Consider the following 16,763-nt stretch of genomic DNA (forward strand, 5'->3'; position numbering starts at 1 on the left):
GGTTTTTTTTCTTCGCACGCAGTAAGTCCGGTTTTTTTTGTCTTTTTTCGATCTCGTCTAGTCCGGGCCGAACCCTAGCGCCACTGCCACGTTCGATCTACCTCCCGTATGTTTTCTACTCTAATTGATTGCAAAAATCGATTTCATATTCCTCCATCATCATTTTCCCTATCCTGGACTTTAATTTACTGAATTTAATCCCTATTTAAAAGTCGTTGATCATGGCAGGTCAACAAGCTTTGATTCGCTTCGATTTTGGGGAAAAACAAGGAAAAAAGAAGATTTGGTGGATCAAAAAATCCTCAACCAATTTAATTTTGGGAGATCGAGAATAATTCAACTGAATTTGGCATTGTACAAGCCCGGGATTACCTTTTGGAGCTTGACGACCGAAGAAAGGCGGGGCGAATGGAGGGAGGTAGCGGACTGAATTAGGACTAACAAAGGTAGTGGACTGGGTTAGGACTAACAAAGAAAAAATATTGTGCTTTCGGTTTAAAACCAAGAAAAAAAATTCATTAATTTTTTAATTATAGTGTATAGTGATTCTAATGACTTAGCTCTTAATAGTTGTTGTTGTATCACTAAAAAATGTATTTACCCGTTGCATCGCACCGGTATTTTTTTAGTATTATAAAAATTCAAGATGTTTTTACCACTGATTTCGTCCGTCGCCCCCCTTCATCATTCATCAGGTTCATCCGATTCCCCATTTTCAAACGCTTCGTAGTCGGATCAGGATTTCCGAGTAAAACTAACAAAGCCATTTTGTAAAATTAATTGGATCGGTTTGTGGCAGCAACGATCATGGCCCAAGACACAGCCCACGAAGCCAGTTGCACGGCCCACCATTTGCTACGTATGCAGGTTATACAGAGACCATATAACAGATGGTCTGCAATTATACGTGGAATTCAAAGTATTTCTTTTACCAGCATCTATCTATTTGTCGGGTGATTTCTAATAAAAAAATCACCCAATTTTTTTTACCCTTGTATTTATATCCAACGGACTACAAAAGAAAAATAACAAATACATATTAACTTACACATTATTTTTATCAAAATTACAGTGCACTTACATGTCAAATCAACTAAATTTACAAATGTAATTTTAGTTATATAGGACTGTAATTTTAAAATATAATTTTATATTTTAAAGAAAATAATAAGTACATATTTACTTACATATTATTTTTATCAAAAATTACAGTGCACTTATATGTCAAATCAACTAAATTTACAAATGTAATTTTAATTATATAGGGCTGTAATTTTATTTTTTTATTTTTTATTTTAGTTTCAAATGTCTTAATTTTTCAATGGTTAAAGAAATCAATTTTTATTTAGATGTTTAAGATATGTTAAATTTGTTGTATCGATTAGTACTTAATTTGACATGTAAATTAACATAGAGATATTTCTTAATTAGACATATGAAAATTACATACTTCACATATTTTATTCACACGACAAGACTAACACACCTTGACTCCCTGTCGACCTCATCCACGGCAATTGCTGCATAGATCTTGGCGCAAAAATCATGTGGCTAAAAAAACGTCAAATGCCAGAAAAAAAAATCACGCGGGAGATGTTTAGCAATTTTTCCCTCTAACTTGGTTCGGACTCAAAACATACTAAGGAAAAGGCTAATCAAGAAAACACTAATTACTTTTGGTAATCTAGACGCTAATGACTCTACTAATGAACCGTGACTAATTAACCTATCAACACTGGAATTGAACCAATATATCTTATAACTACTTAAAAAATCTGTAACTTTCCATTCTTCACATCAATTTTTCGTTAATGAGTCCAGTCGAACGATGGCCTCCGTTCCCACACGCGCGAGTAATACATCACGTAAGATGGATAAAACATAAATTCAAATATAGATACAAAATCCAATCGGACAATCCAAAGAAAGAGAAAGGAACGGAAAAAATAATAAAAAACACACAAATCTTATCTTAATCTTCGTCATCGCCTGATCTACCCGCGGAAGCCGCCGACGCTGCCTGATCCACCCGTGAAAGCCACGGGAGGACGTGCCGCCGCCATCGCACACAGTGGGAGAGGGTGCCGACACCGCCGTGGCCACCAGATCCGCCTATGGGAAGCTGCCGACGCTGCCTGAGCAACCTATGAAAGCCGCGAGAGGACGTGCTACCGCCGTCGCACACAGTGGGAGATGGCGCCGCCACCGCCACCGCTCATGTTGAGGGAGGGCACTGCTGCCGCTCATGTTAAGGGAGGGCGCCGCCGCCGCCGCCGTTGCTTGCATTGGGGACAGTGCCGCCACCGCCGCCGCTCACGGTGGGGAAGGGCCCTGCCGTTGTCGCTTGCGAAGGGGGTCAAAAAAATTATTTCTAGCTAAATGGAGTCAACAAATAATGTAATTATTCATTTTTCATGATATAGAATCAGAATTAGGTATAGATTTAATTCATTGTTTATGTCTAGGAGTATCCCATATAATTCCCATGAAACTATAAAATATCCATAATTATTATCATAACATTAGTTTTTTTCGTTGTAACGCACGGGCACTTTTTATAGTACAAAGATAAAAACATTACATATAAAGTGTCGTGTACAAACCAAAATTGTTTCTGGCGTCTTAAAACCACAAACTTTTCATTAGCGTGAGGGTTCACAAGTATCACTACATCGAAATTCAACCGCAACAAAAAAACTGAACTAATTTTTTACATATTTCACAAGAAAACTGAACTAATTTTTTTTTACATATTTCAATCAAATTTCATTCGAATTTTCCTTTTCGAATTCAAATTTATGGAAAACCATTCGAAAATCCCCTCAGGATCAATTTTCGAACCGGTTCACGAAATCTCGTGATTTTTCTAACCGTTTTCAACTTTTCATCACTATTGTAGAGTTTTTTTTAGAGTAAAGTCCATCACCGGTCCCTAAACTTGTACCGCTGTGTTATCCCGGTCCCTAAACTCGCAAATCGACCGTTCAGGTCCTCAAACTTGTTCGATTGTGTCATCCCGATCCCTAAACTTGCAGATCAGTCGTTTAGGTCACCAACTTATTCAGTTGTGTCACCCCGGTCCTTAACTTGGATTTGAATATCATCTAGATCAAATAGGACGGTCTAAAGACTTTATATTTAAAAATAATTCATAACTTTTTCATGTGAACTCTAATGAAGACAAACTTTATATCAAACTTGTAGCCCTCGACGCGACCTACAACTTTGTAGTTGAATTTTTTTTATTTTAAGTCATTTTTTGTCCCAAAATGTAATATTAAAATTAAAATTTCAAAATCTATAAACATGCAACAATATTTTGGGACCCTAAACAGTTTTAATTCAAAAACTTTTCAACTACAAAGTTGTAGGTCACGTCGAGGGCTACAATTTTGATATAAAGTTTGTCTTCACTAGAGTTCACATGAAAAAGTTATGAATTATTTTTCGATATAAAGTTTTTAGACCGTCCTGTTTAGGGACCGGGGTGACACAACTGAACGAGTTGTAGGGCCTAAACGAGTGATTTGCAAGTTTAGGGACCGGAATAACACAATCGAACAAGTTTGAGGAATTGAACGGTCAATTTACGAGTTTAGGAACCAGGATGACACAACGGTACAAGTTTAGGGACCGGTGATGGACTTTACTCTTTTTTTTTTATTATTATTAACGATATTGTAGAGTTGGCGGCGATCGACCGAGGCACCGCCCAAAACCTTCCCCATCTTCCTCCCGCGCCGCCGTCGCCGCCGCTTCCTCCCCAACTCCCCACAGAAGACCTCCCGGACTCACTCGCCTGCATCCCTTCGAAGCGCTGCGCGCGCGCGGCCGTGTCCGCCGGCGCCGCCGGCAATGAACCTCTCGGACGACTGGCGCTTCCTCTTCCCCGTCTCCTCCGTCTTCGCGCCGCCGTCCCTCGCCACGTCCTCCGCCGCCGCCGCATCATACGGGCCCCTCCTCTTCTCCCCGCTCCCGCCGCACGCCACGCTCCTCGCCCTCCCTTCCCCCTTCCAGCCGCCGCACCCCTCCCGGCGCGGCCTCCGCCACCTCCTCCGCCACTTCGTCCGCTCCACCTCCTTCCTCCCCTTCGCCGACCTCGACCCCCTCTCGGGGGCGCTGCTCACCGCGCCGTCCCCGCCCTTCCCGGCGCCCTCCAACCTGCTCGCCGTCCTCCGCGCCCCCTCCTCCTCGCGGTCCCTCGTCGTCTTCTTCCCTTCCGGCGAGAACGCGGAGCAGGTCTCCTACGTTACCCTCGACCCCGTCGCCGATCCCACCACGCCGCTCTCCCACTCCGTGCAGAGCGATGGGTTCATGCACCCCAGGCACCGCATCCAGCAGCTTGCCACCACGGCGTCCTGGTCCTCGTGGCCGTCGCGGTCACGCGACAGCTCTATCGAGGGGTTTCTTCTTGCTGCGACGTTGTACTCGGTGAATTGGTTCAAGGTTGAGTCGCGGGGTTCTGGCTCCCCCGCGCTCGTGCCCGCGGCCAAGCAGGCGTTCGACGCTGCTGTTGTGCACGCGTGCTGGAGCAAGCATTTGCAGTCGGAGTGTGTAGTGCTGCTGGAAAATGGGCAGCTGTGCTGGTTCGATCTGGATACACGGCGTGGAGGCAAGATGAAGGTTGGTTTTGGCAGCAAGGATGACCTGGGGGACTGGCTAAGCTGCGAGTACGGGGCGCAACCGTGGACAGTGATCGTTGCGAGCACGGCAGCCATCCTTTTGGTTGATATGAGATTTGGGGATCATGGTGAATACAAGGTTTTAGCAAGAGTTGGGATGGAAGGGTTGTTTGAAACTGATCCTTTTGTCAAGACTCAATGTTACCTTGCATTCTGCAAGGCTCCGTTTGATGATTTTCTTATATCGGTGGTGACAGAGCGTCACCTGATGGTCTTTGATATCAGACGGCCTTTGATACCCGTGTTGGCTTGGCAGCATGGGCTTGATAACCCAAATCATATTGCTATGTTTCGACTATCTGAACTGAGGCCTTCTAAGGAGCATGAGTGGGCATCAAATTCAGGCTTTGCCATTCTGGTTGGTTCACTATGGAGCACTGAATTTAATCTATTCTTTTGTGGCCCTAAGGAGCAAGACGCTACAGAAAATGCTCCCCTATATGCTTGGGATCTTCCATCACGGATTTCTTTGATAGGTCAGCACTGCAGCTGCAGCATTGGACTTATGGAAGAGGTGTTCAAGGGGGTCGTTCCAGGACATGGCTCTGCATCTCAACTAATTAGGAACTACATCATTGGTTACCACGTGCTTCCGAACACAATGCTGGAGTCATCATTCACTGGCTTTGCTTTGATCCGTTTAACATCATCGGGGAAGTTAGAGATGCAAAGGTTCCGTGCCTCTGGAGATTTACATGATGATGCCATTTGTGATGAATCACAACATAAGTCTGTGGGTTCTAGCTCATCCATTTCTCTTGACACTCACGGAGAAAATTTTTCTGAAAGATACGAGTTTCTGAAGTTGCATTACCTATCTAAATTTCTGAAGGGCAATCTGCGCAGCTCATTGGAGAATCATGATTCTGATGTCAACAAACGTTCCCGCCATATTGTTATTAGTGAAGATGTATCAGTATTTGCAAAGGATAACTCTGCGTCTTGTTCTCAGTCAGTTTCAGATTTCCTATGCAATGCTAGTGTGCCCATGAACATTTTCGAAATTGCATGTCAAAGCATATTGAGCAGACTATCTTCAGATATCCTTCTTGTTGCCTTCTCCAAATACAAGGACATGCTTGCAAGCACCAATAAAAAGCGCATATATGAATATCTGGAAGTTCCTGCATGTTTCCCAAATAGTAATAAACTTCGGCCTTACCTGTTGGCAAAATCTTCAAGCATTAGTTGGAATCTGACGAGCAAAGCAAAATCTGGAAATTCTCTTGTTGGTCCAGTACTCCCCATACCTGTTCTGCTCGCGATGGAAGATAGCAACAAGGGTATAGACAGCCCTTCTCGGGAAGATTCCAGCTCAGTAAGCCATCGGTGCAGAGAAGTTATTGAAGCCTTTGTTCCTGAAATATCAATTGCTAATACAGATAACTGTAATGGATGGTCTGCTTCACAAGAGGTGAAAGATGATAAACCATATTTTGTTTATGAGCCTCAGACTGATAGGCCCACTCTTGATGAGGCTGCTAGAAAGAAGGATAAACAAACACAGAAGCTAGATGACCCTTCATGTTTGCATGCTCCTACAGCACCACCTATGGATGAAAACTTTATGACATTTGTTTGTGGAAGAGCTGGAATTCCTCATTCTGGACCTGAGCAAGCTGCATCCAATTTGTTTGATTTCAGCCCAGTGAGGATGAAATTTGAGTCTCCAGCTATAGACATACAGCCTGCTGAGGAAAAAGTATATAAATGCTTGAAGAAGCAATTTTTAGCATGGCAAAACGATTTCAAGCCATACCAAGACTTTTATAACTCATATCAAATACAAAAGCCACCGCAGTAGGCCTTTGCTTATGCTGATACTTGTAATATTGCATTAGAAAGACTTGGGTTTCGGGAAAGTATTTCTTTCCTGATCTGGAGTATGCCCCTATATTTGCATATTATCATTTTGGGTATTTGGATCAGGTAGGATGAACCCACTTGACTTTTGAATCATTTTGTAAGCTTTAGCTAACATCTTGCAATGCTTTATGGTTTCAATTTGAAGCTATTCTTTGGCCATTCTTTATGCCGAAATACAGTTTTAAAATCGATATTGATAGCAATATAAAGCACATAGTTGCCCATACGACCCCGAGTACCTGACTAGATTTGTTGGCGATCACTGTGTTTCTTGAAGTGAACTCCTAATTTTTGCTTGCGTATATTGTGATTACAGTCAATTTTGCTTGCTTATATTGTGATACCACTCAGCATTAACCAGTAGTCCAGTACCTGCACGGGCTAACTTGCCTGAGCCAACCTCCATTGGAAGTTTGGAAACACCTCGTTGTAGAGCATGCAATGGAAGCCCACCTCTGCTTCGAAGTTGGATCTGCCATGTTGCTATAAGCCCACAACAATACATAGGTGCCAGATGGTCAGGCGGCCACTATGGAACATCACAAGGAACTCAAATAACTGAAGTTTCGATCAACAACATTTGCAAAATTGCGACAGCACAAAAAAATTCAGTACAGTTTTTTTAGCAACTAAAAACAAGAGCAAATTTGCTCAAATTGTCCCAGATAACTCTATAAAGCTTCCCAAATAGATCACTGGAATAGACCGCAAAAAGAAAAGCACAGAGAATTGAATGGGTCACGATGCATGCGGTATCATTCTTCAGCTCAAGCCTTGCGGTTGCCGGATGATGAACCTTTCTGGTCTACCGGGTCCTTGCTTCCAACCAAGTCTCTGTAACGCTGTTCCCAGTCATCTAGCTTCCCGTTTGATATGTCAGCATGAATGGCCCTTCGGATGCCTTTTACAACCAAAAAGTACTGGAGAAGAGCATGGTAAACATAAGTGAGGCATTATGTTGAGGCAAAAGATGAAAATGCTGTGCTTAGATTTAGAACTGTTTTGTTTTAAAGGAGCTAACCTCCACCATAAGGATGAGCGGTATGAACATCTTCCAGCGATTGTTGGGATTTGGACCATCTATTAGCTTTTGATCAACATGAATGGATTTGCTCCCGTTTGAGACAACAGTAGTAATCTCTTTCATCAAGTTCGGAATCCATGGAGTTCCATCAGGGAGAACCTGTGATACAGTTGTATGGAATCCTCAATTACCTAGAAGCTAGACATGTTCAAATACAAGCCAAACATGATGATGAGATAGTCAAACCTTCTCTCCATTCTCATTAGTTTTGCACCTTCCACTGTTCTCCACCAATGCAATTGGCAAGGGAAAATCCTAAAAGGAGCAGAATGTTATTACAATTAACATTAGTATAGAAAAAGGACAATAGATTTTAAAAGCACAACTGTTTGTGACACCTGAGGAAATAATATATTTCCAAACAGATTCTGTAGTACACAGAGAAATAAAAAGTTCAGGTTAATTCTGCAACCATTTGCAATGAAAGAGCATGCCAGAAAGCAAAAAGGCAGGTTGGAGAAAAAGATGTTTGTGTAACCTAAGAGTGATGCACCATATACATTTAGCTGAAAGAGCATGCCAGAAAGCAAAAAGGCAGGTTGGAGAAAAAGATGTTTGTGTAACCTAAGACTGATGCACATTTAGCTAGTGATGAGAATTTTCTTTTTTCTGCAGAGTTCAACTCCATCTGTAATTTTGTATACTTGCCATATGCAATGTGACATATGCATATCTCGTGTTGGAGAGTGCAAACTGGAAAGTACCACGTTTCCCCAGAAACTTAGCACCCAAACAGCCATATTGTTGTAGCATTTTGCAAACAGACAAGTTGGAAACATAAGAAAGTGTACAATTTAAAGCTAGCCACTCAAGAACCCAGAAGGCTGAAGCAACTGTAGACCCATGAGGGAGTATCATTGACTGAGACACTATAAGTAACCAAAACAAGCGGAGGTTCAGGTTCATAACATGAATACTAAATTTCAAGGTAAAAAAACATTGGACGTCGGTTAGCATGCAAAATCAGTGACTTCAAAAGATAATTTGATTCATAGAATAATATTAACACATAAATACATAACCTACAGATGAACTGAAGAGAGTGTGTTAGTTACACAGCAAAATAAATAGACCCAAGGAGAAGGGAAATGACAGATTACTATGTGTTCTATTATTCCAGATCAGCAAAGAAACAGCAACAACACAGGACAGAAAATGAATAATTGTTCTGAAAGAGCATGTCAAATAATACACATGAAGAAAAAATATTAGTTTAGACAGAGGAAGCTGCAGATAAATTGCAAAAAAAAAAAAAAAATCTTGATATGCCGATAATACCCATATAAAAGACAAGTGAGGTATACATTACCCCAAGTTCTCGTTTGCTGACTCCTGCACCAGCACGAATGTATCGCAAAAGTGACTCAGATCTTTTTGTAAAGAAATCGTTATAGTCAAGTCCATCAGGTGGTGAGAGCTGAGCATGTGTTAATACAACCAATGTTCTTCGCCAAATGGCCTTTCCAAATGAATTGGTGACAGCTCTAATAACTTGATCATCCAACGTGTCCATTCTGTATGCATCCAATCGATCCACATAAAGGAGGACATCAATAGTCTTGCCCAGAAGAAACCTGCGATACAGTAGATAACACATATGACTTGTATAGGAATAGAACTTTTGAAGACAGCATAATGAAAACTTCGCGAAGGTCAAATTTATGAGCAGCAACCTAAAGAAAAGTTGTGTTGATTCATAATAGTTATTGTTAATAATTAAGAGAATTTTCCTTTTGTCACTCCTTGCAACCTGATTCACTCTCTCTAACATTGTGAGTTGCACTTCTATTTTTCGCCTCCATTACTAGTCATCCATTTCCCTTTTGCATTGATGTGCAGTCAACAGTAGTTAACCAATCAACCATCAGGGTTTGCTCCTAGAGACTATTATACCCTTAGGTCCCCATCGTTTGGCTTATTTCCTAATAAGCCAAAACGGCTTATTAGGAAATAAAAATGAATTTGTGGGTAAAACTTTTATAAATGTGTTCTTTGTGACTTAAAAGCCAATATTGAAAAAGAAACTATGTTGAAAATATCTCAAAATCAATCTCAAAATTAAGCTTGAAAATTCAAATTTTGGCTTTTTCTTTGGCTTATTAGGCCATCTGATGGGAGGCTTACAGGAACTGGAATATCCAGAAAATCATACAAATATTAAAAAAATAACAAAATTACAAAGCCAACAGGTTATCTTCAGAGTAATGTGAGTATAGTGCAGAAAAAAACAGTTTAACATGAATATTGGATCAAGACTCTTCAGACAGCACCCTAGATTCTGTTTGTAAAATCAAGAATAATATAAAATCACCTCCTGTCTCGTTCTTATACCACCGGATGGCAAAGTGGAAACACAAACTAAAACAATGTTTCTGAGATGTGTCACCCATAAATATGATGCCGATTTCAGTACATAAAAGCTCCTGATTCCAAGAAAATATACTACAGATTGATCCGCCCTTGACCCTAGGTCAAAATGGCAACCTTAGTATGGTTATAGTACCATCTCAAATCCTAAACAAGATGTTGTGGTACATGCAAGCAACTGTATTGATTAAAGACAAGTATCGCTATAACTCAAGATTGGTACCTTTTTATGATCTCAACAGCCTGCTCATTGATGTATCCACCTTCAATGAGCCCAGGAGTGTCAATAATGTTCAAGGTGAAGCCTGCCCTGGTGCGAGAACACATCATCGGCCTGAGACCCTCGGACTGCACAGGAAAACATTCATCAACACACCCCTAAGTACGCAACTTCGGTTATGGGCTCAATAGAAATCGGACCTGGAAGAAGCATTACCTGGAAGGCGCTGACAGTAGCGACCCTCTCGCCAACGATGGAGTTGACGGTGGATGACTTCCCCACCCCGCCCTTCCCCATCACCAGAATTGTCAATGTGCTCACATTCTTCATCACAAACAAAGCAGTAAAACATACAATCACATCACAGACGGAGTAACAAAACACACAATTACCACCAGTTACTAACAACGTAAAACAAGAGCGGGATATATATAATCATCGCCAATCCATTAACCAGTCCATAAAAGAAGCGTTTGCATAGGCGTGTAATACCTCCTCCTTGAGCTTGCCGAGGAGCTCGTGCAGCTTGGTCTGGGTAGCCGCCGGAAACTGCTGCAGCCCCACCCACTCGCGGGGTATCGGCGCCGCCGACATATCCGCCCTCACCTTCCTTCCTTCCCTTCCCTTCCCTTCCCTTCCCCTAACACATGGACCAACCAATCAAATCAGAAACCCCGACCCAATTTGGACAGGGCGCAGGGCGGCGGCCGCGAGGACCACGTGGAGACTCGGACGGAATGCTTACCGGGAGATGCGGATGCCGGCGAGAGGCGGGCGGTTATGCCCTAGCGGCGGAGGAGCGGCGGAGGATTTGCGGCGAGGTCGAGGAGGAGGGGCTCGGTGTCGGGGGGGTTTTGGTGAAGGGAAGGGATAAGGAGAGGAGGAGATGAACTTTTCTTTTCTTCACTCTTCCTCTTTTCTTTCTCTTTTTTTTTTCTAGTTTTGTCTTTTGCTTTTTCTTGTGGGCTAAACGGGCTGGGCCTGCGGGCGCTTGTTCTTTTGGTTGGGTTCAGCTCTCTGAGACGACAAGTTAGAGCTGTTTATTTTGGAATTGTTGTTGAGTTGTTGATAAAAAGAGCTGTGGCCTTCTGTTCTACTCATGTAAATCTACTTTATCATACACCTTGAGTGCACATAAGTTTTTTTTTATTAAAACCTTGAGTGCACATAAGTTTTTTTTTGTATTAAAACATTGAGTGCAGCAAGTAAAATTGGAAGAATTCCGGTAGCAACGCCTCACGGGAATATGGTTGGGATTTTCAACCTTGGACGTAATTACAAAATCCCAACCTTGATCTGTAATTACGTTATTATTACTCTAGTAGTCTTGGTGCAATACTGCAATTTACCTCTTTTTCTTCGGACGAATACCGGACTACAACTAGGCAAAAGGTTTCTATTGACCTGCGGCCCAGTCTAACTAGACCGAGTCGAACGTCCATCTCCGTACAGCCCATCTCTCCATTAGGCCCATTCTGACTCAGATCCGAGACGCGGCCCAAACGGCCACCGGCGACCGCGTCGTGGGAGGATGGCGACGGGCGGTCTCACGGCACACTCGCGGTCGACCAGACTCCGCTCCGCGGTTCGGCTGGCTGGAGCGCGGGCGGCGCGGTGGGGAGAGCCGACAGTGGATTCTAATCCCTCGAGGGGACATCTCTCGTACATATTTTTTTTCCAAATTCGATACAAATAGGTATAAAAATTTCTATAAAAAATTGGCAATGTAGAGTATAATGATACCTACTAGTCCACCAAAATTTATATTCAAATTTGATCTACACATCGAGAAACAAAAAAGGCAAATTTAGATATAAACAGTACGATATTATTCATATGCTGAATTTGTCTTTTTTATATGTCGACGTGTGAGTTGAGTTTGGACTTAAGATTTTATGGAGTTATATATATATATATATATATATATATATATATATATATATATATGATACCCATATGGGACTTCATGGTGTCTGGGCTCCAAGGTATAAAACACACAAATTCTCTCAAATTTTTAAAAATTTTCAAATTGTGAGTATATACCTAGGTATATGAAATTGATTCATACAAATACCTAACAACAAAACAACTCAAACTCAACTTTATTTCACAATTCATTATTACATACCTAATAAATTATATGTTTGGATGTTATATATCTAGAACCAAAATCTAACAAAAAAAAAAGTTTAAACTTAGTTCAAACTTGTTTGAACTTGTTAGTAAAGAAGTTAATGTTCATATCTAAACATTTACAAAAAAAATTCATACTCATTCAAATTGGGTATATACTCAATTTGAATCTTGGAGCCCATACTCCATGTAGTACCAGTTAATTTACCTATATATATATATGTGTGTGTGTTGTATGAATGTTATCAAATTTTTCCAGAATTTTTCATAACTGTTTAGATGGTTTTTGAGCAAACGAGGGAACATCCCCTTAAGGGATTAGAATAGTTTCCCGGGGAGAGCCGTGTTCCAGCGAGCCGACGCCGCGTGTGCCGAGGAGCGACGTCCAGGCGCCCCCCCCCCCCCCCCCCCCCCCCGGGGGGCGCGTAGGCGCAGCCGCGGGCTCGTGTTTCACGTTGCGTACGTGCGTATGAGCTTATCCACCCAATCCACCACCACAACCCCGTGCGCGCCACTGGCGTCCGGTCGAGGAGTACGCTGCACACACTAGCGCCGCGCCGGCCGAGGAGAGCAGATCGGTGAACGCGGCTTAGCCAGCCGGCTGCCGTCGGTCGAGCCGTCGAGGTCGAGGAGCATAGTGCGGCGCGCCGCGGCGTGAAATATCACGGTTTCACGTGCAGATGCATAGCGCGTGCTCGAGGTTGGGAGGAGAGGTCAAAATTCTGGATGGGGTCGCGCGGTCCTGACCGAGAGGCTGAGCGCTGCGCGCGGTGGATGAGCCGTGGAGGTCAACCGGGTCGTCACGCTCGGATCGACCGACCACAGCCGCTTTCGTCCAAGCTTGAACCGAAGTTTTCAAAGGTGAGAACTGAGAACTTGTACCTGCCTCATGCAGGTTGGGTTGGAGGAACAGGTGTTCAACGTTTAAGATTCTTCTTACGACTGGAATGTTGATTTTAGTGGATAATAAAAACTCAAATTCATTTTTTAATTGAAAACGGCGATCCGGTTGGTGTTGGTTACACTAGGACAAATGAACGTTATGCATCTAATTTGATTGTTGTTGGCTCGAAATGTGAAAAATCTCATCCACAAAAACAACGACAGATATATTTTAAAAAAATCGTGCAAAAGTCAAATGGGCAGTAAAAGAAGGAATTTACATGCAAAATATTTACAGTGAGGAAAGTAGGAAACTTGTTTTTGCAATTAGATTTACAATCTAGCATGGAAAGCACATCCGCAAAAATCCCCATCAACTATTTTTACAATCTGCATTTCCTAGCTGCTCGCAACTATTTTTACAATGATTCTGAACACTGATCTCAATTCATGACAGCCTATTGAGCCCTCTGAAATCCACAGCGTCGACACACTCCCCCAACCCTTTGTGCTTGTTGAGCATCTTGAGCAGCTCAGTGGCCTTCTCCTTGGTCGCGTCCCTGCAGCCCACCTGCAGGAGGAGGAGAAGCTTCTGGAACGCGCCCACACGCAGCGCCTCGACCAGGCACCCCGTCGCGGCGGCCTCCTCGTCGCCGGAGGAGGCCTTGCAGCCGAGCCGCCACATCGCCGACACGGCGAGCTCGGTGGCCACGTCGGACACGCGGAACATCTTCTTCACGAGGGCCGGCATTGCGAGGGCGTGGCCCCGCGCGCTCGCGCGGCCTTCCTCCGAGGCGAGCATTGCGTCGAGCACCGCCAGGGCCTTCTCGGACACGCTCTTGTCGGCGTCTACGAGGGCCTCGATGAGCGTTGGGACGAGCCCCGTGGATGCTACCCTCGCCGCGACGCGCTCGTCGGAGCTCGCCAGGTGGTAGGTGGCGACCATGGCAGCCTTGGTGGCCTGCGGGCAGATCGGAGCCTTGATGATCACGACCAGCGCGTCGACGACCTTGTCGACCTTGTCATCCGCCAGGTCCACGAACGCTCCGTCCCGCGACACGGCCTCCTTGATCGCCAGCACAGCGTTCAGCCTTCCGGCCAAGCTCCCGTGCTTGGCAATGGCGACGAGTGAACCCATCGAGCTAGACGAGGCCAAGACCCTGGCCGCCTCCTCGTCCAACGGCATCATGCAGACCAATGCCGCCAGGACGTCCTCGAGAACGCCCGCCTCCCCGGCGGCGGCGAGAGACTCGAACGCCGCGGCCAGCACGCGCCCCGTGCCGACGGACACGAAGCACCGCCGGTTCCGCTCGCTGTCCCTCGCGAGCGCCCGGACCCTGGCGACCGCCCCGGCGGCGCGCCCCGCCGCGCCGCGCCGCGCCGCCGACTCGGCGACGTCGAACAGCAGCTCGGAGGCCTGCACGGGCGTGACGGGGATCTTGGGCGTGGGGATGCGCTCCACGCCGCGGGACCGGTTGGCGACGCACCAGTCCTGGATGACGCGGCGGATGGCGTGGTTGGGGACGAGGTCCTCGTGCCGGAGCGGTGCGTGGGTGACGGGGCACACCGCGCGCCCGGTGTCCAGCCACGCCTCGATCCCCTCCCTGTCGTACGTGATCCCCGTCGGCGCCGTCACCGGGTCGCGCATCAGGTCCAGCGAGATCGGGCACCGGAAGTGCGCCGGGATCGCCAGCTCCGCCGCCGCGCCGCCACCCCTCTTCTGCAGCAGCGGCGCCGGCGCCTTCGCCATCACCGCCTTCCGCGCCCTCCGCGCCAGCAGCGCCATCCCAAGCTCTCGATCGATCACCGCAGCGCAAGAAGAGAAGCCCAGCGAGAACAGCTGCGTGTTGTGGTGTAAGGCTTTGAGCTGAGAAGAGTTCAATACGGGAGACTGGAGGTGGTGGGAAGGGTTCAAATAGGAGGAGGTTGGGAGAAGGGTAAAGGGGTTTGATTGTTTGAATTGGAAAGGTTGACGTTTGAACAGACGAACGTTTGAACGAGAGGGCGTCCTTGCAAACCGCGGGAGAGGGAGGGGAGGAAACGGTCGGAACGGCTACCGAGTTAATAAACGCTGTGCTTTAGCTAAGTAAATGCCAGCTCGGCATTCATTTCTTCTTCTTCTTATGTACTACTGTCTCCGTCTCAAAATATTTATCGTTGTGAGTTTTTGTTTGTAATGTTTGATTATTTATGTTATTCAAAAATTATAGAAATATTATTTATTTGACCGTCCGTCTTATTTGAAAAAAAATAAAAAAAAAGTAAGTCTCACATGAAATACTATTCATGTTTTATCATCTAATAACAACAAAAATACTAATCATAATTTTTTTTAAATAAGATCAGCGGTCAAACGTTAGACGTGAACAGTGTAAAAGTACACTTATTTTTGGGACGGAGAAAGTAAATGCCAACTCACATTCATTTCTTCTTCTTCTTATGTATTACTACCTCCGTCCCAAAATATTTGTCGTTGTGAGTTTTTGTTCGTAACGTTTGATCATTTATCTTATTCAAAAAATTATAGAATTATTATTTATTTTATTTGTGACTTGTTTTATTATGAAAAGTACTTTAAGTATAACTTATCTTTTTTATATTTGCACTAATTTTTCAAATAAAACAAATAATCAAACATTGCAAGAAGAAAGTCAAAGCGACTACTAATAGAAAGGAGGTAGTACTCCCTCCGTCAATATGTTTTTTTACGAAGAAAGCATTGAATGAGAAAATAATATAGACATAGGTGCTCGTATCACGCATATATTCACCCATATGAACGCACATGTATACTTTACTCATATATTATCTCCAGAAGACTGAACTGACATGTGGATGAAGTCACCACGGGTGTTTTGCTGTCGACATATATGTTTGTCACTAGAAAAATAATTAGCTGTAAGTATGATCATCAGTGTTAAGCCTATGATTAAAATTTGGGTGGGTTGGTTCCACCATAATGAACTTAACCGTACGTCGTATTCTTTTTTTTTTCTTCTTTTAAATTTGAAGGATTTAGGAGTTTATGATCCTGTGTGAATGTAGCTCATACATAGGTCCAGTTTTTTATGCTTCATGAGTTCATACCAAATGGCATGTGGAATAATTAATTGATTTTGTGTGTCACTTTGATTTCAATTTTGTAATTGTTTTTTTCCACATTCTTGACTAGGATAAGGTGATACTAACCGGGATCTATAATTATGCAAGAAAAGGACCGGTTCATCCTATAAAACTAGAATTATTCAAAGTCCAGTCGTTGTTTATGCAACTGCTTGCTTTTGTCACCATTGTATTCAGTTCGTCACTTGCGCGAACAGTACGGTAACTTTCGCTCGGAATACCGGCTAAGTCGAAGTAAATCTTATGCAGTGGCTGTGAAATTTCTTTTGAGAAATACTCCCTCCGGTTTCATTTTAATTGATATTTTGGACAATGACACGGTTTACAAAATATACTTTTGACCTTATTTTTCTATTATAATATACACAATAAATAAATGCATGTTTACTTTTTATAGTGTTTTGAA

General features: G+C 43.8%; 3 protein-coding genes across 3 annotated transcripts; 1 reads left to right on the plus strand and 2 right to left on the minus strand.

The window, feature by feature from the left end:
- The first annotated feature begins 3,707 nt into the window (after nucleotides 1–3,707).
- LOC127766878 (uncharacterized) lies at nucleotides 3,708–6,707 on the plus strand. Its single transcript, XM_052292042.1, has one exon. It carries the CDS (start codon nucleotides 3,856–3,858, stop codon nucleotides 6,484–6,486), a length of 2,631 nt encoding a protein of 876 aa, XP_052148002.1. The 5' UTR covers nucleotides 3,708–3,855; the 3' UTR covers nucleotides 6,487–6,707.
- A 375-nt stretch (nucleotides 6,708–7,082) lies between these two features.
- On the minus strand, nucleotides 7,083–11,130 carry LOC127766879 (translocase of chloroplast 34, chloroplastic-like). The gene is made up of 8 exons (XM_052292044.1): nucleotides 10,965–11,130; nucleotides 10,712–10,859; nucleotides 10,436–10,543; nucleotides 10,223–10,347; nucleotides 8,942–9,206; nucleotides 7,819–7,887; nucleotides 7,570–7,731; nucleotides 7,083–7,468 (listed from the first exon to the last, which is right to left on the minus strand). The coding sequence occupies exons 2-8, from the start codon at nucleotides 10,811–10,813 to the stop codon at nucleotides 7,316–7,318; spliced, it is 984 nt and encodes a 327-aa protein (XP_052148004.1). The 5' UTR covers nucleotides 10,814–10,859; nucleotides 10,965–11,130; the 3' UTR covers nucleotides 7,083–7,315.
- Nucleotides 11,131–13,376: 2,246 nt separating this feature from the next.
- On the minus strand, nucleotides 13,377–15,398 carry LOC127767892 (U-box domain-containing protein 21-like). The gene has a single exon (XM_052293370.1). The coding sequence runs from the start codon at nucleotides 15,018–15,020 to the stop codon at nucleotides 13,683–13,685; it is 1,338 nt and encodes a 445-aa protein (XP_052149330.1). The 5' UTR covers nucleotides 15,021–15,398; the 3' UTR covers nucleotides 13,377–13,682.
- Between the last annotated feature and the right edge of the window lie 1,365 nt (nucleotides 15,399–16,763).

The sequence above is a fragment of the Oryza glaberrima genome, chromosome 3 (assembly GCF_000147395.1).
Source record: "Oryza glaberrima chromosome 3, OglaRS2, whole genome shotgun sequence".
NCBI lineage: Eukaryota > Viridiplantae > Streptophyta > Magnoliopsida > Poales > Poaceae > Oryza > Oryza glaberrima.

Bases quoted from the DNA above. Each gene is read 5' to 3' on its own strand.
- LOC127766878 (XM_052292042.1), top strand. From the start codon at position 3,856: ATGAACCTCTCGGACGACTGGCGCTTCCTCTTCCCCGTCTCCTCCGTC.
- LOC127766879 (XM_052292044.1), bottom strand. From the start codon at position 10,813: ATGTCGGCGGCGCCGATACCCCGCGAGTGGGTGGGGCTGCAGCAGTTT. The intron at 10,348-10,435 runs GTAATGCTTCTT...TTTCCTGTGCAG, and splicing joins CTACTGTCAGCGCCTTCCAG to TCCGAGGGTCTCAGGCCGAT. The intron at 7,469-7,569 runs GTTAGCTCCTTT...GCTCTTCTCCAG, and splicing joins CGCTCATCCTTATGGTGGAG to TACTTTTTGGTTGTAAAAGG.
- LOC127767892 (XM_052293370.1), bottom strand. From the start codon at position 15,020: ATGGCGCTGCTGGCGCGGAGGGCGCGGAAGGCGGTGATGGCGAAGGCG.